This window comes from Hippocampus comes, unplaced genomic scaffold (genome assembly GCF_001891065.2).
Source record: "Hippocampus comes isolate QL1 unplaced genomic scaffold, H_comes_QL1_v1.1 scaffold151, whole genome shotgun sequence".
In the NCBI taxonomy this organism is placed as follows: domain Eukaryota; kingdom Metazoa; phylum Chordata; class Actinopteri; order Syngnathiformes; family Syngnathidae; genus Hippocampus; species Hippocampus comes.
This window is the reverse complement of record NW_017805591.1, coordinates 1,033,289-1,059,997: the sequence shown is the minus strand read 5'-3', so window position 1 is coordinate 1,059,997 and position 26,709 is coordinate 1,033,289. Positions and strand designations below refer to the sequence as shown.

The window sequence follows — 26,709 nt, the reverse complement described above, 5'->3', positions numbered from 1 at the left end:
ATTAGCTTGAATATTAAATATCTTATCTTTGCAGTGTATTCAATTAAATAGAGTTTGAAAAGGATTTGCAAATTATTTAGATTTTACACAACAGCCAAACTTAATCGGAATCGGGGTCCATCCATTCATTTTCTGTACTGCGTCCAACAGTTTACGAATATTTCCCAATGTACTGTTCCAATGAATTTAGTAATTTAATCAACAAAAGATTACGGTAATATGGAGAAATCTCTGCACATAAACGGCAAGGCTGAAAACTACCATTGAATGCCCATGACCTTCAACCCCTCAGGCGGCACTGCATTAAAAACCGGCCTCATTGTGTCAAAAGATATTGCCACCTGGGTTCTAGGAACACTTCAGCTAACCATTGTCAGTTCAGGTAGTTTGTCTCCACACCTACAAGTGCAAGTAAAAATTCTACTAAGCAAAACAAAAGCCATAAATAAACAACACCCAGAAATGCTGCTGGCTTCTGTGGGCCCAAGCTCATCTGAGATGGACTGTTGCAAAGTGGGAAAGTGTGTTGTAGTCTGACGAGTCTACATTTGAAGTTGTTTTTGGAAATCATGAATTTCGTGTCCTTAGGGCCGAAGAGAAAATGGGACATCCTGATTGTTATTAGCGCAAAGTTCAGTGTGCTTGTGCCAATGACGTGGGTAATTTGCACATCGGTGGAGGTACCATTACTGCTGAAAGGTACATACAGGTTTTGGAGCAACATATGCTGCCATCCAATCAACGCATTTTTGAGAAACATTTCTGCTTGTTACAGCAAGATAATGTCAAGCTACACTCTGCACTTGTTACCACCACATGGCTTCATAGTAAGTAAGTTTGAGAACTGGACTGGCCTGCCAGCAGTCCACACCTGTCTCCAATGAAAATGTGAAAACTATGAGAATGGAGCCCTCGTACTGTTGAGCAAACTGAGTTGTACTTCAAGCTAGAATGGGAAGGAATTTCACCTACAATTTAAGTGTCCTCAGTTCCCAAACGCTCATTGAGTGGCGTTAACAGTAAACGTGATTTAACACAGTGGCAAAGAGGTCTCTATCTCAGTTTTTGGGAATGTGTTGCAGGCATCTAAAAATCTAAATGTGTGAATATTTGCCCCCCACCACTCCCCAAAAATAAGATAAGGTTTATTAGCTTGAATATTAAATATCTTATCTTTGCAGTGTATTCAATTAAATAGAGTTTGAAAAGGATTTGCAAATTATTTAGATTTTACACAACAGCCAAACTTAATCGGAATCGGGGTCCATCCATTCATTTTCTGTACTGCTTTATACTCAAAAGGATCACAATGGATTACCGGTACGGTACATTTCCCGAAAAATTACAGCAACCAATTAACCTGACCCTGCTTTTTTTTTAACCTAGATATAAAGGTGTCACTCATATGTAAAATTTCTTTTGAAATCATGTTTAAGCAGATCTACAAAACAAAGTGTTCAATGTTATATTTGTGTAAAATCCAGTTTGTATAAATTAGCATCACAATTCAAGCTACTGTGATTTGTGCTAACACTTTGTTAAAAGTCAAAACTTTTAAATGTTCTGCAGCTAATCTTCACATCAAAAGTTTTGGGAAATTTACCAGACATTTTCCAACCCCAAAGCACCGCATGATACTTAAATGCATAAACAATTGGAAGATGCCCAATGGGATACATTATCGTCAGCAACAGCCAAAGCTCTATTTTAGAAAAAAAAAATTCACAGATACTAATGAAGTGTTGTAAACACCTCCCAGAGCGTTAAAACTATGACAGACTCAGCCAAAACGCTGTCATGAGACTCTATCGCATCACTTCCTTTTTTGCATTGTGACTGTGCACTGACCACTTTCAAAATGGGTACTCAACGGTCATCGGTACAGAAGAGGTTGAAACTTGTTTTTTGGGATCCACTCAGCTGTAGACACCTACAGGTCTCAATGGCCTTAGCATTAAGTGTTTTTGTGCTTTTTGCTTTCACTGTGTGTGATACTGCTATTTCCTGTCAGAATGAAGCTGGCGAGCCTGTCGACTGGTGAGCTGATTCATGCATTCAGACAAGAATAGTAAACGTCACTCGATGCGTTTCATGTTTTACATATCTGCAACGTTTTGGCATGAATTCACCGTCTGATCTGCTGCAGGTTCATCATCTACAAGCTGCCAACATACAAAATTGGTGAAGTGGGCAGTGGTGTGGACTACATGTACCTGGACCCCTCGCTTGAGACCTGGCAACTTAGTAAATTCATGATTAACACTAGTCAAGGAGCCATTGGAAACACCCTCAGCCAGCTTTACAGCAAAGCCATTAACAAGGTGATGCTTGTAATTATCTCGTTCTCCTGCATTATCCACTCAAGCACCACTTTTATATCTTGGAGGAAGCTTTGTTTTTTTTCAACAGGAAACTGTAGCTTCTGCTGTAAAGTGGCACTTCTTTGTACCGTTTGCTTTCAGCATAATTGTGCATGTTTTCAGTGTCTGTAATGAAATACCGCATCTGAATTTATCGACAGTGTTTAAGCAGGATTTGGACTTATATTTTGATATTCTGAAAGTGTGCTCTGTTTTCCTCAGTCCAGCAGCTCTGCTTATGCCCTCTACAATGATTCACCGCCTGTCCTCAAATACCTCCGAGGATATGGACACACCAAAGGTACAGTAGTCAAGAAGCTATGATCTTCTGGGGCGAATGTCCGAGTGGGTGCTGTTCAATAGGTGATGTAAATGCCTCTAAATGTTGCCACATCTCAACTACAGGAACTGTCTGTAGTAGCTTGTATCATTTTGAGGATTATTGTATCCCAGTTGTGTTAATAGGGTTCTAAATGTAGTTCGGGGGTAATTTACTGTATTTACTCGACCATGTGGACTATAGGTTCGGGAATTTTGTTCTACCATGCTGAACATAACTGATTAGATGATGACTCGTTTTATTTCGTCCGACTTTTTTGACGGGATTCTTTTTTACAAATGGTTCATCTTTTTGCCTTATCTTTTCATGCCACTGGAGGTAGCCTCATAATGCTGTTGCAATACACTAGAGGGATTTGTGATGTGAAGTACCAGAATGTGGCAGCCATTTTGCATTCAACAAACAGCAGACTCATAAAACAGGTGTTATTTCAGAGGTATTGATGAATTTGTGAAAGTGTCGGAGCAATTGCATGTCTTTTACAGTTTTTATGAATGTATAGGGACAAAGGTGTAATGGATAGTTAAGGATCATTCGTACACTGTCATCTGCAGAGTTTGCAAAGCATCGAAATGTGGTTGCTTTGAAGCTGTTTATGTCAATCCATCCATCCACTTTCTGTATTCACCAATTATGCGCTTTTGTCATTATTGATATATTGATATCAGGAAGTGTATTTCAGTGGGCCACCATCATTTGCTTGGTCAGTGGGTTCTATCAACAAAGGTGTGACAATATTTAAATTGTGATCATTGTTTCTGATTTTTCCCGTACAATTTAAAAGTTCTTGTTCAGATTACATCTGCCCTGAGCTGCAGTGTATTTCTCTCTCGTGTCTTTACTATTGTGGCCTATAATTTAAAATGAATAACCTTTTGAAGCATAGGACTTCAATCTTGGCTGTTTCACATTTACCCATATTAAACCAAGGTGGCATTAAAAAAAAAGTTGCACAATTTGAAAAAGAAATGTTTTACAAACATTTTCCCCCTTAATCAAATTATATGAAAGTGTCAACTGGAGAGACAGACACAGGCAACTGAATGGTCGTCCGAAATGTGCTAAAATAAGTCATGAAGCTAAAATGGATTTTTTTTCTTTTTCTTTTCTTTTTTTTTCTGATGCAAGACATTTTGGCCCCAATCACCGATAGACTTAATGTGGTATTTGGGCAATGACCAGGTCTTTAAGGCACAGTACTAACACCACACCTGTTGGAAGTCATTTTTAAGGCAGAGGCAGATGACAGCTCATTCAAGGTACATGGCACACTGTTTTATTTCCTGTTAGATTTTCTAACGTTAATGTTTGAATATGTTTTCGTTACCCTAGCTAAATGTTGAGCTATTTGGCTTGTTACCTAACCAGCTGTAACATCAGCTGTTTTTTAACCTCTAAAATTGTAGTGTTGTGATTTGTAAGACAAAAGGCTGTTTTCATAAGTGGTGCATACAAAATGACCATATTGTTGTCAGCCATGTGATCATTAATGTGATCTTTACATTTCGATGCAAATTTGAAACAGGTTATCACAGATTCTGGTGCTACAATAAAGTATAAGCTGGGACAACCACTTCCCTGGGGTCACTGCAGGACATGCAGTCATCAGCCTGGACTGGACCAACATGACCGATAGACAGTATATTATGCAAGGCCAGAGGGGAATTTTAGACCAGGCTACAGTGTGTACCTGAGCCACAAAATTAAACTGGTCAACCGGACTGGACTAATCGCTCTGCCCTTGGCAATGTAACTTTAAACACAATAAACATTCAACCCTGTCAGTGTTGAAGGGCTTTTCTTATATTCCTCTAATCATTCATTCATTCATTTTCCGAACCGCTTTAAAATTTGGGGGTTGCTTGGATTTATTTTAGTGGTGCTTGAGCAACCCCAAAATGGGCGAGACATGCCGATGGTTGACACACTTGGATGAAAGTGTTTGCTTCCTTTGCGTGTTTACGATCTGTACCTATGTTTAGAGTTGTTGTCTTTTTTCTGCCTTCCAACAGGGGTACTGCTATTTGACTTATACCAGGGCTTCTGGCTGTCCCACAGCATCCCCCATTTTCCTTCATTCCCAGAGATGGGTTACCTCTACCCATCCTCTGGCAAAGTCAACGGGCAGACAGCTTTGTGTGTGAGCCTCCACTATGACCAGTTCCTCCATATCAGTGAGTGATCCCTGAACAAAGAGAAGGCCTTCTCTTGTCTACAATGCAAAACAATGAATACACACACGCACACGCACACACACAGGTTCAGTCAGTTGTAAATAAATACTGGGTACATTAAAATATCAAATTTTTTCACCAGGTCCAATGTGTATGCAAAGTTTGTTGGGTTTCACTCATATTTAGCACTTCAAAAATGTGAATCATTACGGGGGATGATAATCATGATGTCTACAGAAAGTCAATTTGGTATGTGATATGTTTATTGATTATGGCCAATTAAAACTTTGAGATGCAAAATAGATCAACTGATATCAAAAGAATACATGAGTTTGAAAACTAAGTACAATTTTGTTGCTGTATTCAAACGCATGCACACACTCTTAATGTTTTCTCTCTTCTAAATTATTTGTTTTTTCTAATGCTGGTTATCTCTGATTTTCCCCAATGACAGCACAGCATCTGGTGTATCTTTTCCCACGGCTTTACAACTGCTCTGTCCCCTCCGCATTTGCTACCAAACTGCCTCAGCTGGCCCAGTTATGTGCTGGCCATAGGCCGGAAGCGCTTTCAGATAAGAAGATGGACCAGCTCGTCTCCCTACAGGGAGAGATGTTTTTCACTTTTGCCAAATCTGAACGTTTTGTGGATGGTAAGGTAATTTTCTTGGTCAGTTTTATGTATATTTTATTTCTTTTGCACACTAAAATCAGAGAACTGCAGTTCTTTTGTTTTTTTTGTTGTTTGTTTAACTTAAGACATACATGTGGATGCAATTGTTTGTACCCCTCAAACATTCAGTCTGGATAAGGCACTCTTCAAACCTGAGAATGTCTTATTTCTTATTATTGCTAATATTATTTTAGATAATACTGTTGGACCACAAACATAAAACAACGCCTGGTTTTCATTGGTTAATTTTCAGTCATTTCTTTTTATTACTGTTGTCAGTTTCAATCTATTTTTAGTGATCGTCGTAGCTGTCTCCTTATTTAACAGTGGGGTACCAACAATTTGTTCACATGTAAGAATTATCAGTGCCCTATGATCAAGTGCAGAAACGCGATCGCCATACTACAGATAGAATCAACCTCACCCTGCCCTTGCAACGCTAAGATGTCAAAGGCACCATTCGCTACCAAATGTGTCGTCATCATTAAGTTTATGTTTTTTTGTAGTTTTCAAATATTAGTATTGTCAAATGCATGATTACATGAATGCAATTTCTAACACATGAGCTTTTTAAACAGTATTAATTGAATCATGCCGTGCCATATACTGTACAGTTAGGGGTTCAGAAAATGATGAGGGGAAAATGGGGGGAAACTGAATTCATTTCTCACTGTCCTTCATCCAGACATCTACACTGGCTGGGTGGCTCAAGTTCTGAATGTGAACTTGCTGGTCGAGACCTGGCAGAGACAAGGCCATGACCTGCCTTCCAATTGCTCCCTGCCCAATCACGTCATGAACATAAAGAGGATCCGTCTTCCCGGATCCGTCCCATTCCATTCTAAGTACGATCACTCCAAGTGGTGCATATCGTGGGCTTATCAGAAGCACTTGACCTGCTTGGGAGACCTGAACAGGGAGGTATTCCAAATGTGGCGCGGTGGGGGGCTACTGTGCTCCTACAACACTTTGATTTACAAGGCTTTCAGGCAGGTGGTGGACTGGTACATTGGATGCTGAACTTTGTATTCTTTTGATTGTTATCGAACAGATGTTTCTCTAGATGTCGTTGATGGTCTGTCGGAATTATGACCTACCAGTTAATCTATCCCTCACTTTCCTACTGTTGAGCTTGCTCTGTGAATTGATCGATTGATTTTTAATATTGTTTTGAAATGAAGGAAAAGTTTCTAAAGGGTGTGACGTCCTGCGTTCACGCAGTTGTGGTATTAAGCTGAATATTGCCATATTGTGGTTGCTAGCTCCCCTTAGTCAACATTGTGTTTTTGTTTTTTGTTTTTGTGACAAACTGAGTCAAGAGCACCTCCACTGTTTGCAGTCAAGTAGTGCACTTTATTTTGCCTCTTGCTTCAAAATGTGATTCATCAATGATCAATTCAATGAACAGTGTACTTAACAATGAATAATAAATGATGATTATCCCATACAGTCATATACTTTTTCATGCATGTTTTAGCAAGGAATCTGAAATGTGTATGTCTTTGCACACTTCGACGTTGGTTATTAATTTGCCTTACGTGACAAAAATAGTTTTCTGGGAGACCAATTGGTGGGTCATCAGGCGGTGAGAGGCTCACATGGCACTGTCACATTAAAGGTCAACTTGATTACAGTGTTGTACAGGAAAGTGCAAAAATAGGAATACAGTAGTAACTTTGTCTTTTTATTTTATTTTTTATCTTTTTTTGTTTTATTTTTGAAATACTCGAACAATATATTTTAAAATGATTACAATTAAAAATAGTTTTAAATATATTTAAAGAAAAGATACTACTGTATGCCTACTTTTTCTCACCGCCTTTGTATTATTTGAATATCAAATTTATTGAAACTGATTCTCCTAGTTCATTCGATGTATGCCTACTTTTTTCACCGCCCCTGTATTATTTGAATACAGGTACTGTATCTAATTTTGTGAAACTGATTCTCCCAGTTCATTCGGTTTTTTTTACGTCCTCCTCGCCATTAGGGGATGTATGTGTTCAACAAGTGAACAAATCGTGTGAACCGGAAATGAAGAACGGAAGGAGCGGAAGCAGCAATAGCCACGCACGTGAAGTAGGACACTCGTCGTCTTCGTAAACACTGCTGGGAGAGGATGGATATCACCGAAGTTCCCGTGACGCAGAAAGGTAAAGGCAAGAAAAAGAAGAATAAAAGTGATAAAACAAAGACCACGGAACAACCAGCCAAGATGGAAACCGACGTGGAGGTGAAAGAAGAGAAGACGGAGGAGACCGTCAGTTTCCCACCGGCGTTCAGCGTATCAGACATCAAGAATAAACAGCGACGACACTTAATGTTTTTGAAACTAAAGCAGGATAAAAGAAAGGTAAAGTCCTGAACACGACTCCATCGCTTGTTGTCACATCGCCGGTGTTCAAGCAGGCCTTGACAATTATGATAAATAGATTTGCCGTGAGGGAAAAGAACGTACAAGTAACGTGAACGCTATATATATTCAAGATTACTGTTACGTAAGAATAATGACTCGGGTAAAACTATACAAAAATGCTAATTAATGAAGCTGTTGTGAGGCGTGAAACTATGAGTGAGACTTAGCCAATTGTCCAGTAACTAAATATAACATTCCATGAGGATGGGTGAAGCTGTATGTTGACGTTCTTTCACCCTTTTAATAACATTGCCGGTTATCTTTATCAGTCACGTAAGTGCTAATATGTTTTTGTCTTTGTATTTCAGCAAAAAATGGAGCTCAAGAAAAAGAGGAAAAGACAAGAAAAAATGTTGGGGAGCAAGGTGAGTTTTTGCTTCTTCTATTATTGTAGTTGAAGAATAATTCTTCCGTGTTTGAGGGTTTATAATGTTGCTTGGAAAAAATGTGCTCGGAGTAAAAGCTTATTACGTACTTCGAATTATTTCACAAAACAGCATTAATGCTTAGTAATGTAGTTTATTTGGAAATTAACCTATGAACATGTTCTGTTTTTTGTGTGAAATAATTATTAAGTGTTCATAGCAGAGCTGTATGTTGCTCAAAATTGTTATTGAAAATGGGAAATGGGTGTTTAAATGTGTAGGGATAAAATGTTTTTTAAAGAATGTACATAAATTTAAACAAGTGGTAATAGTAAGGTAATTGATGTTTGGTGCTATTTTTAATTCTTTCTTTTGAAGGCCCCGCCTAAGCAAGTTCCCAAGACGATAGAAAACCAGCGAGTGTATGACGAAACGACAGTTGATCCGGAAGATGAAGAGGTGTCGTCATGATTCTTTTAGTCATCTCTTGATAGGCGATAGGATGAATTTGGCTTCATCCCTGTCGTTTTGAGTCTCGTCTAGGTTGCGTTCGATGAGGCAACAGATGAATTTTCTGCCTACTTCAACGGGCTGACGAACCCCAAAGTGCTCATCACAACGTCGGACAGACCCAGGGGGGTGAGCGCAAATTAGTGCTTTGTTTGAACACCAATTTTGTTTTTCAAACGCGAAATGATACTCCCATGTTTCTCACAGAGGACGGTGAAGTTCTGCAGGCAGTTGGCCACTGTGATCCCAAACGCTCACGTCTACTATAGAAGAGGCTTGGCCCTCAAGAGGATCATTCCCCAATGTGTCGCCAGAGACTTCACTTACCTCATCGTCATCAACGAGGACCGCAAAGTGCCAAGTATCCTCTCTCCGGAGCGACGTTCCTAATGCATGCGCTTTTTATTAGAAAAGGACAAAGAATCCAGACTGCTAAGACCAAGCCCTTCTTTTACACAAGATCAAAAATTGATAATTTTGTCATTTCTGCAATTTGTTTCCCCTTTACGAGTGCATTAAGGCCAAAAGGATGAAGTTGCCGTTTTTTCCATGTTCATATTCCTGTTTTGACAATAATGTCGCATATATGTAAAACTTCAACAAAACGCCCTCGTAAAAACACATTAGTTTCACTGTCATTAGTGCGTAAACATGCCCTGGAGAACCAGAGGATAAAAAAAGTATTCCATGTGTCTAATGGAGCTCTTTTCAGCTTTCTTAACTCCAGCTCTAAGATGGCTTGGTTCTTTGTCACCTGCCTGAAGGGCCCACTGCACACTTCAAGGTCAGCAGTGTTCGACTACGGAAGGAGATGAAGGCAAGTGGTTTATATTTCAGCGTTAGGCGGTAATATCGTCTGGACTGCATAGAGCACAGATGTCAAACTCAAGGCCCGGGGGGCAGATACGGCCCGCCGCGTCATTTTATGTGGCCCCCGCGAAACCAAATCAAGTGTCTTTGCGAAACCGAAATTTTCATGTGTAGATTATGCAAAAATTTTGTTTCCCCGTTTACACTCACTTAAGCAATTATTTAACAAACTATTATAGTTGACTGATTTCAAAACTAGTAATCTATTCATCTGTTGTGTACAAGTAATAATGCGATAAGATGATGAAACATTTTTGTGGTTTCACTGTCCTAACGGCCCTCCGAGGGAAGACGTAACTTCAAAGTGGCCTGCGACAAAAATGAGTTTGACACCCCTGTCATAGAGACTTGATACAAATTGTTAGAAATAGTTTTTTTTTTTTTTAATCGTTTGTAAAATTATCATGTTCTTCCTGGCCAAGTTGCTTGATGGTTCTATCATTGCGGCTACTGTTGGGCGCAATTGGAGAGTGTGTATTTTCCCAACGCGATTGTGCTGTTTTGTGACCACAGCGACGAGGTAAGGAGCCAACAGAGCACACCCCTGAGGTGATCTTGAACAACTTCACCACACGTTTGGGCCACAGCATTGGCCGGATGTTTGCTGCTCTTTTCCCTCAAAACCCCCAGTTTGTGGGTCGGCAAGTGGCCACCTTCCACAACCAGAGAGACTTCATCTTTTTCCGATTTCACAGGTGAGCGTCTGATAAGAAAGTACACACCCAGTCACCAAGGCCGCTTTTCCAATGATAATTGTGTATGTCAAGATACATCTTCAAGAATGAGAAGAAGGCCGGCATTCAGGAATTGGGTCCTCGCTTCACTCTGAAGCTTCGCTCTCTACAGAAAGGCACCTTTGATTCAAAGTTTGGCGAGTATGAGTGGGTCCTCAAGGTGAGAGCATCTTCATTTCATCTCATTAATATAGGCCACATCAACTATGGCAGTTCCCTGCTTCCACCTTGTTATACAGTTAATGTAACTTTACTTGTCTACCTTTATGCTGCTGCTTCACTCAATGAAACAAAGCAACATTTTGTTTAAACATTACCACCTTCATTACCCGGTATTCATTTACTGTTTTATTGTTTGTTATTGTATGATTTATTTTTGCTCCATGTACACCACTTCATATACAGCGCTGGTTGTTTGAAAGTTGAGTTATCAGTTAAATCAAATGCCTGTGGAAGATCTATGATAACCTTTATTACTTATCAACAAGGGTACACATACAAATGTAGTTGTGCTTCACATATGAGCACCACACGTTATTGTTCGGCCTTATCACTAATATGTTTTCCTTCTGTTTGTAGCGCCATGAAGTGGATGCCTGCAGGCGTAAATTTCAATTGTGAAGGGAAAATCATCTCTCCTGTAATTATGCAAGGACCCCCGTTAATCCCACAGGTTGTGGTTTCATTCAAAATGACTATATTGTGTTTATTGTGGATCTTGAGACTTTGTGTTAGACAGTTAGTCTTGATCGCAAACCCAGTACAGAAAAAACAGATTTTGTTGTTTGTGCTTTTAAACACGGAACAATGTGTGAATGATATTTTACAGATGTTCAGACCCTTTTGAAAAGGGGTCTCCTTGCTTCAACCATGTCACAAAATAGCAAACATTACATCGGGTCATTTCCCTCTGGATTAATAAAGTATCTATATTGTGTATTACAACTGTTTATAACTCTTGTGAGACAGCACGTGTTGCTGTTGTATACTCTACGTTTGTTAGACTCACACATGAACAATCGTAAGTACAGATTTGGAGATAGCTGTTCGAGTGGTGAGTTCTGATTTATGTTGGTTGCAAAACATTTATGAAAATATAATTTTTAGAGACCAACAGCTAAATGTGTTTATTCTTTGCCAGCCATGACAACTGCACAATAAACAAGTCATGGGGGAGGGGGGGTATGGTTAGTACAGGGTATTTTTTTTTTTTTTTTTTTAAGTACAGAAGGTTCACAATTCATGATGTTTACAACCCAGTGACATTGAGGTTACAACCTGCAAGGCAATTGAAGAATCTCAGCGACCTAAAGGCATACTCACTTTATTAGGTTTTGTTTTTGTTTTTTTATTATGGTTTTACATTTATGGCCAACGAGTCTTACATACAAATATTTACTGTAATTATGACATTGCAAGGTTACATATGACATGTAAGAATACAAGGTCACGCGGCCCAAGAGGGCCTCTTCCGTGATTGTTCTAATGACCATTTTTAATTTGTTTTTATATTTGTAGGCTAGACCTGTTTTTCATGCAAATATTTACCGTAATTATGACTTGACTGCCCTCGCTAAGGTTGCGCTTGGCTATAACAACATTTGGAACTGATGTTACCACCGTAAACCAAGTAAATTGCTGTTAATCATGCATAAAATTGTGAAAAATGTCTCGTAAGCACCTGGAAATGTTTACTGGTGAAATTTTTACAAATGTAAAAAAAAAAAAAAAACCTAGGTTGCAATTTTCCCGAACACTCCTGAGGCGATTCGAGTCGAGGCGAACCCCGAAGACCTGTAAAAAGATCGCAAACGTGAATACGTACTTGGAAAAAGATTATTCCATGTTGAAAGAAGGCTGAGTGGGACTTACAAGGGCCAAGGCGTCGCTGCTATAGGAAGGAGCAGACTTTCTGCGGTCTGAACGGGTTGTTACTGGACGACATACCGGTTAGCAGCGGGTCATGCTGGGCGTTCTGAAGACAAAACTGCTGCATGTCAGCCGCGGCCAAAGATACCTGATCAGAACCAAAATGGATATTAAGTAATCAGCGTCAGAACAACGGAATCTGTAGTCGAAGCGAAATAAGAACTCGAGAAACGCCCCTACAACTACCGTTGGGCTCCGTTTTTACCTTTACTCGGTTTATTCCCGCTTCAAAACGAAGTTGTTGGACAATTTTCTTCATCGCTACGATGCTGGATTGCCCCGACATTGTTTATTCTGTATTGATCGGTTTTAGTGTCGGAAAATGTGGTTAAATTTAGTTCCAAAACTTGTTGGCAACCGAGCGACGAATACACTTCCGGTTATTGTTGGGAGGCGGACTTTTTAGTGTTGCCTTCATAGTTTTAAAATTTTGTTGGAATTGCCACCATTCTCGTTGACAAAAACACCGGAAGTCATCATTGACAAAGATTGTCGTTCGGTATGTGTACTCTGTCGTTAAATTTATTTCACTATGATCATCGTTTTTTGTTTTTTTTTTCAAAGAAGGTGATAGTACGCGTCTAAAATAATTACTGCAATTCCATACATACGTGAACGCCACACTTTGAAATGGGACGACAATTGCTGCCTCTGGTGGTAGAAATAGCGACAGAATTTCACAGCGTACAGGACATTACTAATGACTTAATCTCACCAATCCTGTGTTAAATGTGTGTTTACACTTTACAAAGTCTTAGTGAATAATTAGGGAGTCATTTAAGAAATGCGCAGTATTTACTGTTGCATTAATGATTCATTTAAAACTGGTGAAGCCTCAACCAGCAACAACCAGTGTGGTGGGAAGGACAGTACAACTACTGTTCTTCGTTGCTGTACTTAAGTCGATCTTTCAGTTATCTGTACTTACCCCAAAGTATTTATTTTTCTGACGTATTTTTAGGTTTACTCACAGCATTGAAAAACAAACAGTGTATTAAAAAGACCCCCCCCTCAGTTTTTTGTGATGAATAAAAAATTGAAACCAAGCGAAATCATTTCAAAAATTTTCCCCACCACTAATTTGACCTTTAACCCCAATGTGGAATCGCAGGTGTATCTTTTCTGCTTGGTTACATTAGTATCGCAATTTGCAGAGATGAGGTTTACATTTCACAGGGACAGGCTCCTATTATTGTTGTGCAAATAGAATCATCCAGCCATTATCTGGTCCACTTAGCTTCACGAGGCTCGCAGCCGTGCTGGAGCACTATCCAACATCTATGGGACGATCTGAAGAGGGCTGTGTTTTTGTAAAGTGGCCATACTGATAGACTCCTACTCAAGAGACTGAGTGCGCCAACAAAGTATTAGTTTGAATTTAATTATGAAACCAGACAATGTAAATTTTTGTTGTTGTTTTTCTAATTACTCTCCTTAAAGGAGTTTCTTTTTAAGTTGTGCGGTTTATACAGTAGGTCCGATTAATGGTGGTAAAACTTTGAAATTAATTATCTTAGTCTCATCTTTTATAACAAAACCTGGCATTTGAACAGGGGTGTGTAGACTTTTTATGGCCATTGTGTCTGTACTTTCTTCTCCTTACTTTGTCAACATAGTCCTGTACTTTATTTTACTGAAGTAAAAGCATCTAATCAGTACTCCTACTTTCGTACAGAGAGTGTAGCTACTTTTGTTACCTCTGCAACCAAAGCAACCGATGCTGGCACCCTCATAAAAGAATCTTGAGTATGTGTGGAGCCACTATTGCGTCAAGTCATCTCACAACTGTCCACGCCTCCGCCGGCTCAAACGACGCGTCACCAAAACGCGGCGTTTCTTTGTGCAAGGAGCACGCATGTGCATGACTGGACTGATGAAGATGGAGCTGTCGTGTGAATCTGCTTATACCGCGGATAGGAGACCAATCAGTTGCAAGGTATGTTCACAATGCATGAAAGACAAATGATCTCTGACTGCACTATTTCATTGTTTAGTGTGTGTGTGTGTGTGTGTGTGTGTGTGTGTGTGTGTGTGTGTGTGTGTGTGTGTGTGTGTGTGTGTGTGTGTTCAGTTCGTGGAGCTCCATGTTCTCTATGTGCCGGACGACCAGTGGAATGTGAAGCTGAACAAAGTTCCTGCAGAAGCCACGGAGAGTTTCATATCGGCAGGCTTCATCAGGGCACATTTGTTGTTGTTTTTTTTTTTTTTTTTTTTTTTTTTTGCATGGAATCGAGAGAAAATTCGTGAAATGAAAGCATCCACAAATACTATTGGTCACATTTTGTATTTTCTTTTATTATTATTCAGCTTTGAAATCTAATGAATTCCATCTCCCAAAAGGGGCAGCAACATTCCTGAACAAATGTGGACAGGAGCATCACAATTTTAATTGTCACATTGCTGTTTATCAAATTAACTGTGAAACATGCCACGAGTATTCTAATGGTTGTGACTGAACATCACCAAACCCAATATAGTCCATCAGTGTTAAAAACTCTCTGACTTTTACAATTGACTTATTTTTCATTATTCAACTTGACTATGAAAACTGCAAAAGCAGTTTGCTGTCGCTTGTTTTGAGAAATAGTGAAAAGTCAGGGGACAGAATAAACAATGTCAGTATTTTGAGTTTTAAGAAAAAGGTTAGGAAAATCAAGTCAAAATGTTATGTTTGTTTCAAAAAAAAATCCCACACATTAAGAGTAAAAATGATGGAAGGTATCAAAATATGGCAGGCAGGTGAAAAAAAAGATTTTGTCCCAATTTGGTGGGGTGACTTTATTCTGTTCTCACTCATTCTCCCCCTCTATCTCCCTGTGTGCATTTCCGGGCCTACATCTGCAGTACACATGAATGCCAAATGCTGTATTTTGTTGTATTTCCAATTCACTAAAACATACGTTTAAAAATCATTTCAGCTTCAAAAAAATTGCAACTTTTCTTGAAGGAACCCAGACTAATGTGGTTATTGTCAGTCCCATGTGTGTGCTGTAAAACAAATGTTGCAAATTTAGAGTTTACCCTGAGGTCACCCTGAAAGCTCTGAGGAGTGAACTGGGGGAGCTTCTGGGCACAGAGAGGAGCTTGGACAAATTCTCCTTCCTGAAGTGTGTGGGCCGCAGCTTGGCTCTGGTGAGTCCAGATGATGTCACATGACGCAACGGTAGTTACAGGTGCCAATCAGTCTGCGTTTGGGGCCTAACATCTTTTTTTAACCGTTGCTTTTATCTGTTGCGTGTCAGGTCAAAAGCAAGCAGGAGAAGGATTTGAAAGCGAAAACATTCGCCCCACCGTATGTATGTATAACACGACGAGTCATATCCATATTTTTTGCCTTTTGAACAATCCCTGATCGTGATTATTACCTCTGCACATGATGAAATTTCACAACATCTGGCCACCATCAGTTCACGTGGTTACCTCAGTCTTTTATCTTTTGTGCCCATATTTTGCATTTGTTATTGCTGGTATTTTGCCAAATTTCTTTTTTTTCCCCCCAAAGCCATTTGAAATGGAGTTTCAGAGCATTCAAAAAAATAAATATATGAAGGTGTGTGTAGTCGACTTGGCGAAGTCCATAATGCCAAACTAATTTAAAAAAAATGTTATAAAAACAATCAAGAAAAAAATGTTAACTTCCTTCTGTTCTACTAAATTAGGTTATTACTATCTTTGTGTTTCCAGACTGCCCAGCCGGAGCTTTACCTGCTGCCCTCAGTGGAGAACGAGAGCAGCCTTTCCTCCAATTTGCTCAGCCCAGACACCAGCAGCAGTTCCTTGGACCCACCAACCTACTACCCCCTCAAGACATGGAGCTCGCCAGCCGAGACGAAAGAGCCTTTGAAGTTCCCCCACATCGCCCAGTCTTCCCACCAGCTTGTTCCCACCTCGAGCTTGGAGGAGGAGGAGGAGGACGATGAGGAAGAGCAGGGTTACAGCTCCTCAGTGGGAGGACACGGTGGAGAAGAGGAGCAGCGTCTCTCTGGCAGTAAAATCGAGAGGCACGAGAGAGAGGAGCATGACCAGAGAAAGTCCAACAATCAAGCTCGTAATAAAGGTAAAAAGAAATGTTTTTTCTTTGACATTTGTAGTAAAGATTCAAGGCAACTTTTTGGTACTTTTGTGGAAGCTTACCTATTAGAGTGCCAGAATGGTGGTCGACTGGTTAGCACGTCGACCTCACAGTACAGAGGTACCAGGTTCAATTCCAGCTCCGATCTTCCTGTGCAGAGCTTGCATGTTCTCCCCATGTCCCCACGTGGATTTTCTCCAGGTACTCCGGTTTAACTCCCACATTACAAAAATATGCTTGTCAGGTTAATGGAAGCCTCGAAATTGTCCCTTGGTGTGAGTGTGAGCGTGGATGGTTGTTCACGACCCTTGTGAGGGTCCATTTTTAAAAGATCCACCAAATGGTTTCAACAATCCAACCCCCCCCAACAAAAAAACACATACTGTGATTTTTAGCAGAGGTTCAAAGGGCTCTTGTGCATTAAATACCATTAAAGGACAGCACAAAACCGCTGCACAGCAAACCAGTGCAATAATTCATTTTGAGCATTTCTTCCCCCCAAAATTAACTCACTCAAAATTCCAATGTTATTCACATAATGTTTGTCCTGCATGTCATTTTAAATCAGCAAAAAAATGGAGAGAGAGAGAGAGAGCGAGAGAGAGAGAGAGAGAGAGAGAGAGAGAGAGAGAGAGAGAGAGAGAGTGAGTGAGAGAGAGAATGGTGTTGATTCTGGCTAATTTTATCCTTGTTTATTTTCAAATATTTGTTTTTCATTCCAACTGATAGACAATAGTAATCAAAATGAGTTATACATTTGTGTTGTTGCTCCCCAAAAATATCAAGAAAATAGATGCGTACAGTAAATCCTTGATATGCACTATGGGTAAAGGCGCCTTGGCTCAGGTGCAGGAGCATCCTCGGGAGAATGAAACAACATGCAGAAAGAAGAAACATTACCTGCAAGGAAGCAGAGTGGCCAAAGATTCCGGAGCTGTGGAGTGGATGGAGGATGAAGAATCAGACAGGCAGTGAGCTGAGCTCCCACTTCGCTGTGCACTCCGAACCTATTCTCGAGAGACTTGAGACACATGTCCTTTTCTTCTATCCTCAGGCTCGGGAAATCACGCGATGTGCACACATTTCAGTCTCTCGGGATGAAAACAATGAATGGGGTAAAGTTTGAAATGCAGCTTTTAAAACAGGATGTTTTGTGGACGCAAATGTGTGAAAATCCATTGTTTCCATTTGTTTGTGAAGGTGACAGAGAGCCCCGTTGTGTTATCCCGACCCATCCGCTGCACCTCTCCCCCTCCTGGTCTCGACCTTACCATGACAACCCACAAGCCCGTTGTTTCCGCCTTCATCCCGACTAATAGTAAGCCATCCCGTCAGGAAAACGATTCACGTGAGGATTCTGACCTCGCATTTGAAACAATGTTTGTCTCCTCCAGGAGAAGAGCTCATCGAGGAAATCAAGCTGGTGAAGGAGGAAAGGAAGCAATTAGAGTGGAAAAGGCAGGAGTTGCTAAGGAAAGGGAAAGATTTGTTGGCCCAGAACAGACACCGCAGGAACCAAGGTGGTGGAAATTTTAAGAAGATAATCCCAATGAAACAAGTTTTCAAAGTCTATCAAGTTTCTTAATTGAGTGTGGCCTCAATGGAATGTAAACAATGACACAAATCAGTTTGCTGAGCATGTTAAATTGAGTTTGTTTTTTAAATGCCATAAAATAATCAACTGCTGTTGAATATAATATTAAAATCAAACAATATTTACAATATCAAATATTTTCAATTATAAATACAAATTAGTTTCCTTCACATTTTAAAATATCATCTAAATTCAATACCGTATATGAATTTAATTTTTTTTTTAATGTGGTAAAACCAATGACATCAACAAAAATATTATAATTTGATGGTATCATTTTTTTAATTTAAAAAATATATATCAAATACTTTATCTTGTAAATAATATTTGTACATGCAAATATACAGTATATATATATAATAAGTTAATTATTTACCATTGTGGAGTAAAAAAAGTGTTCGATAAAATGTTTTGTTTTTCATTATAATTGTATTTCATTTTGATTAGTGACAAAAAATTGATGATAATGATCATAGAAGTGGCCCGTGTTTTAATATTTAGTGGTAACTTGGCGGCCCTGTTTGTGCCCTGAGGAACCCCACTTTTGTACGAAGACCTTTTCAGAGCATTAAGATTTGCAAGGCTCTGTGTCTAAAATACTATTTGTTACTTTGCCAAGGGTTGACTTCAATAAGAGCAGGTTAAAATGCTCGACTGTATACCTGGAAATGGTTTTTTTTTTTTTTTTTTTTTTACTTAACCCCCCACCCCACTGATTTTGTAAGCCCGTGACAGCTGGAAAAAAAAGTACTTTGATACCAAGAAGGCCACCGCACCTTTGGAAGACGCACTGAGGAATGTGCGGCAAGAACTGGAGACATTCTATAACAAACTCCTGCAACAACTCCACGCTAGAGATAACAGAAGCAAGCCGCAAAAGCAAGGAAGAGTCTCTGAAAAGGTACGCGCAAATTAATTGTGATAAATATTACATTGTTTACTACGTTCCTAAGTTGGCAACACGTGTGTTTAGAATGAGCTCATCATTCAGATCCTGACAGAGAGCCACGCCATCGACAACCTGAAGAGGAAGGTGGAAGACGCCAAGATGAAGTTGCTGATGGAGATAAAGGTAAATCTCAAAAGTAAATGTCGGCCGTATAGTGAAACGCCGGAGTTCCTTCACTGAATCTCGTGTCTTCCAACAAACGCTGCTGTAGCTGAGGAAACAGGCTGCCACTGAACTGAGGGCACTGAAGGCGGAGCTGGCCCAGAAGAAGAGTCAGTCAGTCCATCAGGTGCCGGTGGCATCTCTGAGCTTTGTGAGCGACACGCGAGACAAAGCAAATATCCAAAACAACTCCAACTGAGAAGGCCCTGAGATACAAATGACCTGACCAGTTTCTCGAGATACGAGCTGTCGTTCTGGTGATTTTATTAATGTGATTATTTTTGGGGGGCTTTGGGTTGCGAGCAAAAATTTAAGATGGAAACATTGACCAATTTCTCAGAAAAAGAGCCTTTGCATTATTGAATGCCACTACCGGCTGATGTTTACTGTCAAAGTTAACATTAAAGTCGAGAATTACACGTTTAAAACAACTACATAGCCTTTGCCTTACAACAGTTGATTTGGCTTGATGCTGACAAACAATACAAAACGACATAGATTGGTGAACGAGTTCCATTGGTGTTGCATTGTTGTAACCCTTTAAGCAGCGGATATTTGAACACAAGCTGTGCATCAACACATGTAGACAGGCAATTTAAAAATATGCATATGTACATTATCCTAAGCAAAAAAAAAAAGAAAGACTAGCATTAGTGCAGTTTACTTTGTCAGTTGTGCCATGTTTCTGTAGTATCCTGGCCCCAAAGTGGGCACGGCATGCAGACCAACGAATCCAAGCTATAATCATGATACACAAACTGTTTCATTGTTTACATTCATTTAATGTTCTTATTAGTTTGTTTTTTTAAATGAAGTATAGAGTGCTATTTTTCTTATTCAAATTTCTTATTCACATTGTCCTGATCCGTTCCCTAACTCCACTCGTCATTTTCTTCCCCCCCACCAATTTGCATCCTTTTGTAACACTTACTTTTGTGGGGTTTTTAAAATATCTGTCTAATGAAGAAACAGTCATTATAAGCCATGTATCTCCTGTTTTTTTTTTCTTCTTGCAGCTCATATTCTGATGCAAATAACAAGCTCGTTTTCACTGTGTTCGCTACACTGACATCAACATTATCTCTCAACTCGGGATTTGAGCCAACCAATTTTCACACGCATGCATCAAATCAAAGAGATAAACTTCTGCAAAATTAGAACTTTATTGTCGATTGTCAAATTGCGGTACTACAGAGCAACATCAGCTTTCTCAAAATCCCAATCAGGGTAATTGAGTTCATGACAAAAAAAATGAAATGTTGAGATTTTCAATATTTTATGACTGAATCCAAGTTCTGCTGTAACATTCATTTATTGGATGTTGTGTGTAAAATGCAGAATAGCACACAGATCTCAGAGTTCAACAACAGTCGTAATTACAAAACACAACACAAAAAGGGAATCACAGTGGACTCATTCAGTCCAGTGGAATATCTGAGACCAAACTACAACAAAAAAGCAACAATAAGGCCTAAGGTGCAAGTATGCGTCTGAGAACTGGGACTGCGTTACCGTCACAAAGGGACTTGTTGACTTAGCAACCACAATGCAGCCGCTGTAAATGTCTCGGGGCTGTAAACTTTAGACTAATTAACATCCAAAGAGAGCGTTCCACATCATTGCGCTCTGCTGCTTAGCAACCGGATCGTCGCTGTAGTCCAAGATGTTGCCGTTCCACATGCCCACTCCTCTCAAACCTTTAGATTTAACAAAGTCCGTCTTGAGGCAAATACTCTCCGGGTCATCATACCAAACCTGGTGAATCTGACCTTCTGGGTCCTGCAAAGTGAGAGCAAAAGGTTGTGGTTAACTTGAAAACGTTCAATGGGAAGGTTTTACTGTATTTTCTAAAGCAGGCTACTAACACACTGATAATCAGGCTCAAAATCATTATTTTCACCCACAGGTCAGCATGGGCCTGATCATTGGATATCTCTGAAAGATTATCCTGAAGGCCTGTTCTTCTAATATTCTCTCTTATTTATGTTTTCCAACGGTCTGGATGCTCTGTAGCACCGTACCGCCTCCTACAGGTCAGTTTTGGTACTCCAGCAGACTTCACGGTTGCAGGAGGAGACTCACTATTTATCAGTGAGGTTATGGCTAGATATTGGCACGGTGAGATGGGTTTGGGACTCTGGAGTACACCGCATATGTCATTTTTTCCCTTGGCCATGTGTCACCTTCAAATATAAAAGTGTTCTTTTTCAAGCTGCAAAATCAAAACGCCTTAAAGCAGAGCCAAAATAATACCATGTAATTGAAGTTGGGCGCCTGCTGCTTGCCGTCCCACAAGCGGCCTGACAACGAGCTGTTGACCTGCTTCATGATCCAGCTGTACGCTTTCTGTTTTCCAGCAGCATCACTACATGGAGCACCCCGGAACGGCACTTTGGCAATACAGCAGATGCCTTCCTGGTGCATGGGAAGATACGGTTAGCCTTTCGCAAAAACATGTCAATTCAGGAACCTTTTAAATTCAAATGACTGAGGTCTTATAATTCGGAAATTTGAATAAAATGTATCTGTAAGGGCACACACATTTTCAGCGTTCGTACTGCTCTGATGTCACATGAGACGCTAAGCACCAAAAGATTCCCTCAAAAATTGTGGTATGTTTTTTTTTTTTTTTTTTGCAACACTTATTACAACAGACGGTTGACCAGACAAGGTTGTTTTACTGCTTTCGCGGTGTACAGTTAAGTTTTTCCTTTTTTTCGTGCTGCACTCGTATTCACGTTTGACTGAGTTTGACGCACTTCCAAAGGCATATCATTGACATGATATGTGCTAGCACAGGCTGACCAGCACCATATTTATTTAAGTACCTCATATATTCTGCATTAATGGAACACTCTCAATTGTCCTTAGGCGTCAATGTGAAAGCGGATGGTTGTTTGTCTCTCTGTGCCCTGCGATTGGCTGGCAAACGGTTCAGGGTGTCTCCCGCCTAATGCCCGAAGTCAGCTGGGATAGGCTCCAGCGCCCCCCCCCCCACCCCCAGTGACCCTTGTGAGGATAATGTGAATCAGAAAATGGATGGATCGGTGGATATATTCTCCATGAAAAAATCTGAATATGAACACGAATGTACTGTTACACCACTAATAATAACATTTCTGATAAGCCGGTCAAAGCAATGTGATTTAAGACAATTCCGACATGGGATGCAAATGAAATATTTCACCGTACACGGGGGTCCTCGACCTACGACAAAGTTCCATCCCTACAGCAGCGACGTACTGTAACCTGCATTTGGCCGAAAGTTGGAACACACTGTCGTCTAACTGCAGTACTGAAATCATAATTCCAGGAAATATTTGTATGAAAAACAATCACTACGGTAAACTATTAAGAACAGTGGTGATGGTATTTGTATGCTGCTGTGCAAACGGAGTTCATAGCGAGTTGCTCTGCACTGTTGTATACTACGTCCAAAATTTGACTGGTTGACTGCGATTCGGTCCAGCCCCACTAGTTGAGAATCACCGCTTTCGATCATTGATTCTCAACTAGTGTACCGTGGCACGTTATTGTGCTGCAGGAAGTTATCCCATTTCGGTTCTTTGGTCCAAATTTTTGTTTTTTCCACCACTCTGTCAAGTGGAATATAGTGACAAGCAGAACATTCAGATGCTCTTAAATTAGATGGAAGGCACTTAAACGTTTTGAGTGGCATAACATTTTTCAAATGTAAAATATGTGCCTTCGTTAAATCAGTGATGGGTCATATTCTACCTGTGAAAGGTTGAGACAGGGGTAGTCATAGCCGTACCACGGCACACCCATCACTAACTTCTCTGGCGCTATCTTCAAATTCAAATACTGATCATAGGCTGGAGAGAGACAGACAGAAAGATGAGAGGTCATCATGACTCGTTTGGTTCATCCCGGACGCACAAGCGCACCACCAACCATGGAGAGTTTGCGTGACAGGGGCATTGGCCATGGCGATGCAGTCCCCCAGTATCTGGCTCTGCTCGTCATAGGACATCACAAAAACCAAATCGCAGGATTCGGCGATGGTGACGTAGTCGTAGCAGCGCTTGTCGATACATTTGGGCGACCAGGCGACATCGAAGGACACCTAAAGAACAGGATTTAGGTCGGCGGGGGAGGTTCTCGGTGTAACACGGGGAACAGTAACATGGTCACCTGAGAACCGGGGATCTCCCTGTGGAAAGCCTCTGTGGTTTCTTTGACCAGGTCTGTGAGGGCTAAGTACTCAGGCGAGCCTTCTTCTACTGCTTGTTCAATGTCGATGTTGATCCCATCCATGAACTGACTCTTGGCCAACTTGACTTTCTCCGTTATCCAACCTGTCCTGTTGTTTTGGTCCACGATGTCAGCGAGGTGAACGTCACCTTTTTGAAAGACATGTATGAATGAGCTCTCAATTTCCAGAAGCTTGAACTTCCACTGAAAAATCATTAGCTTGCTAGCATTACCCCCCGAGAGCCAACATTAACTGTAAAATATATTTTATTTAATCAGCAGAAAAAAAATTTCCTGCACATTGATCTAAGACTGGCTGTCTCTTCTTCATAAAATTTGAGTCTACCATGAAATATACTCATTGAACTCATACGAAAAGTTATATTTTGTCTTTATACATTGTCTAAAACGATGTTTATTAAATAATTAAATTGACAGTTAATTTGACTTTTTCCATAGTTGTTTTAAGCTCATATTTCAGGTTAAGTATCAAATTTCAAAATAGTAGTCCCTAAAATGCAGCCTTTTCCCTCTGGTCCTTAGTTTGAAAAGTAAAAATAAACAAACAAAAAAATAAATAATATTCAATATATATCAATATTGACTGACATGAAATATTTCATCAGGATACACTTGGAGGAGTTCCAATACAAAAAAATGAAGCTGCCTTAGCTTAGGCCAATACACATTTTGAGTCGTTCAATACGAGCAATATCAGATTTAGAGTTGGAAAAAATGTGAATTTATTTTACATTTTTTATGTTACAACGACCAAATGTGTGATTCAACAAACAAAAGACCAGTTGCCTTGATTCAACCTTGGCAGATTACAATGGCCTGTATGACCGAGAAATTATCCAGACACAAAGAAAAAAAAAAAATTCTAGAAAGCACATTGGCATTTCTTACTAATATCAATACCTTTTAGTACGACCCGTGCTCCTTTGGAATGAGCATGACACATGAGCTCTGCGTCATATTTCCCAAATGTGGCTACCGTCGTCACCACGCTCCAGTTGTACGACTTCCATGTCTTCCCGCCCACATCAAACACAAACACCTGAGAGCACACACACACACACACACACACACACACACACACACACACACACACACACACACACACACACACACACACACATTAAAACGTCAGTCTTACTCACTTATGTATGCAGTATTTAGTGAACTGGATATACGCTTTCTCTGTGTGGTTCATATTTGTACTGTATACATAATAACTGGTGCAGAGCTATTCCAAATGTAATCTTATGCCCGCCTCAGACGGGCAAATAGACATTTTCTTTTATTTTATAAATGAGAATCAATAATAATAACATTAATGCCAGTCGTAAGTTTGGACTTGCTTTTTTATTGAGGAATATATGATAATCTTTTGGGTAAATCAGGAAGTAGAAACCCCTCGAAAAGTGAGTTTTAATGTTTGTTCTTCTTTAAATATATTTTTTATAAATATTTCTCAAAAGGGATTTAAAGTGTGCCAACAGAGTGATTCACTGCCTCAAAGTTCTGCAGCTTTGGATTCAAATCCGGCCGGGCTCAGGATCAGTGTAAATTACATAGGTCAACAGCAAATTCAGAGATTGCTGTATGTATCCCTAAACATATTTTTGACACTGATTTAAAAAAAAAAAAAACTCTTTACTTCCCCCACCCCCAGCTTTTTTCTAGATTTTGGAGATCTTGTCAGTTTTTTGTTTTTAAGTTTGACCAATTAAAAGATTGCAATATAGATTTTACCATGCATTGTAATTTATAGCTATGACGTTTGAAAAAAACAACAAACATCTGTTGCTGAACCTTTATTAATAAGTATCGCTAGATATATTCCTATATTACAAACTATGTTGTTATTATATTATTATTACTGTTATGAAAACCTAATGTGCTGGAGAAAAAAAACGAGGGCAGATTCTGAATCATCAATTAGAAAACGTTTGTTGACCAGTGTTGTTTTGGGACTGGGCTTTGTCGTGTTTTTTAAGACAACCACTGGAATGCATTAACATATAAAGGGCCCCCGAATTGTATGTAAATCGGAATATGGGTCGTCAGTTACTAATTTACTCAAACGCAGGAAAGAGACAATATAAAATATACTTTGAAAAACAGTATGCTGCGCTAACTGAGCGTGCCCTGATCAAAACATGTCCTAACCGTCTGTCACGTCCTAAATCGTACATCGAGAACTTCCCGATTTTTTTCCTCAGCAAAAAATATCGCGCAGTATAAAAAACACCTGATAGTACAACAATATTAATGTTTTAAAAACTGGATAAATATTACATTATCTTAACAAATATTGCGTGCACTGCTATGATCAGCAATGATCTGATTTTGATTTGAAAAAAAAAGACCCGTTAGTCAGGAAAGAATCATACATTTGTTAAAAGGAGGAACCTTGGGAAACCAATTTACAACATCAATACCGTGTACAAAGCAGAACAACGTTTTCAAAAGTTAAGAGTTTTGAGTGCTTTATTCGAACTATGTGTCAATACATGTACAGTACAGAGGACATCGTAATCACACTGTAATCCCACGAAGTGCTTCGTTGAGAGGATTTATTCTGTTAGGAGTTAAAAGCTCCAGCAAAAGTACTGTACCTCGAAATCTCTCTCGTCGCGTATCTGCTGGCATAATTCGGGTCTCTCACAAGGACAGGATTCGGCCCAGTTAACCACCATTAACGACGATAAAAACAGGAGAAAGAAGAGTGACATTTTAAAACAGAACTTCTGATAAAAGACGAAGCACACTCGGAAAGGTTCGTCCTCTGTGGTGGCTGAGGAGGGACAAACTTCCCACAATCAAGCCATTCGCAGATCATAGGTCAACGTCCTCTATGCAAATCCAGAAAGTAAATCGTGTTGTACAGTGGATTATGTTAATTGGAATTACGAATATCAATTCCACCGAAAAAACATCTTCCCTTAAAGTAATCCCAAATTGGGGAACCGGTGTTGTTAGTGCAGTGTAGACAGGATTACCACATCTGCTGACAATTTGAGCAAATGCACTCGAGCTCCCCAAACCCCCCAAATTAGAATACAGTAATCTAATCATTTCAATGTCGTTTCTCCGGAGACGTGTAGTCGCTCGCTCTACCCCCACACCCTTTCCTCAACGTCTTCCTCAAGATGGCTAAACACGTTTGTTGGCTAAACACCAAGTTTGTTACGTGTACGTTGAGGGACACAACTTCCGAGCGTCACTATTAATTAAATTGTCTGTGATTAAAAAACAAAAAAACAAATATTTTAATATTTACAAGTAAGGACGATGTTTCATCAGAACAATCGCAAACAAACCTGATCTGAGTATAGGAA

The 26,709-nt window shown here is 39.8% G+C and overlaps 5 protein-coding genes across 6 annotated transcripts; 3 read left to right on the top strand and 2 right to left on the bottom strand.

Moving 5' to 3' along the window:
• The first annotated feature begins 1,731 nt into the window (after positions 1-1,731).
• Positions 1,732-6,727, top strand: dnase2b (deoxyribonuclease II beta). The gene is made up of 6 exons (XM_019880229.1): positions 1,732-2,037; positions 2,147-2,321; positions 2,583-2,661; positions 4,713-4,874; positions 5,329-5,526; positions 6,232-6,727. Exons 1-6 carry the CDS (start codon positions 1,859-1,861, stop codon positions 6,564-6,566), a joined length of 1,128 nt encoding a protein of 375 aa, XP_019735788.1. The 5' UTR covers positions 1,732-1,858; the 3' UTR covers positions 6,567-6,727.
• An 854-nt stretch (positions 6,728-7,581) lies between these two features.
• rpf1 (ribosome production factor 1 homolog) lies at positions 7,582-11,483 on the top strand. Of its 2 annotated transcripts, XR_002169492.1 has the most exons (10): positions 7,582-7,899; positions 8,271-8,327; positions 8,706-8,786; positions 8,871-8,966; positions 9,045-9,198; positions 9,572-9,654; positions 10,221-10,402; positions 10,475-10,601; positions 11,021-11,294; positions 11,326-11,483. XR_002169492.1 is itself a non-coding variant. In XM_019880259.1 (9 exons), exons 1-9 carry the CDS (start codon positions 7,666-7,668, stop codon positions 11,060-11,062), a joined length of 1,056 nt encoding a protein of 351 aa, XP_019735818.1. In that variant the 5' UTR covers positions 7,582-7,665; the 3' UTR covers positions 11,063-11,483. The 2 variants fall into 2 exon arrangements, 1 of the variants encoding a protein (XP_019735818.1); XM_019880259.1 differs by having other exon boundaries at positions 11,021-11,483.
• A 141-nt stretch (positions 11,484-11,624) lies between these two features.
• On the bottom strand, positions 11,625-12,786 carry LOC109522051 (guanine nucleotide-binding protein G(I)/G(S)/G(O) subunit gamma-5). Its single transcript, XM_019880260.1, has 3 exons — positions 12,576-12,786; positions 12,314-12,458; positions 11,625-12,235 (listed from the first exon to the last, which is right to left on the bottom strand). The coding sequence occupies exons 1-2, from the start codon at positions 12,654-12,656 to the stop codon at positions 12,333-12,335; spliced, it is 207 nt and encodes a 68-aa protein (XP_019735819.1). The 5' UTR covers positions 12,657-12,786; the 3' UTR covers positions 11,625-12,235; positions 12,314-12,332.
• Positions 12,787-13,366: 580 nt separating this feature from the next.
• On the top strand, positions 13,367-20,399 carry spata1 (spermatogenesis associated 1). The gene is made up of 12 exons (XM_019880255.1): positions 13,367-14,306; positions 14,442-14,548; positions 15,385-15,502; positions 15,613-15,666; positions 16,055-16,427; positions 17,275-17,413; positions 17,497-17,557; positions 17,643-17,760; positions 17,837-17,962; positions 18,762-18,937; positions 19,010-19,108; positions 19,197-20,399. The coding sequence occupies exons 1-12, from the start codon at positions 14,226-14,228 to the stop codon at positions 19,344-19,346; spliced, it is 1,602 nt and encodes a 533-aa protein (XP_019735814.1). The 5' UTR covers positions 13,367-14,225; the 3' UTR covers positions 19,347-20,399.
• On the bottom strand, positions 20,295-26,237 carry ctbs (chitobiase, di-N-acetyl-). Its single transcript, XM_019880256.1, has 7 exons — positions 25,987-26,237; positions 24,284-24,422; positions 23,303-23,511; positions 23,063-23,234; positions 22,886-22,983; positions 21,401-21,562; positions 20,295-20,926 (listed from the first exon to the last, which is right to left on the bottom strand). Exons 1-7 carry the CDS (start codon positions 26,101-26,103, stop codon positions 20,738-20,740), a joined length of 1,086 nt encoding a protein of 361 aa, XP_019735815.1. The 5' UTR covers positions 26,104-26,237; the 3' UTR covers positions 20,295-20,737.
• Between the last annotated feature and the right edge of the window lie 472 nt (positions 26,238-26,709).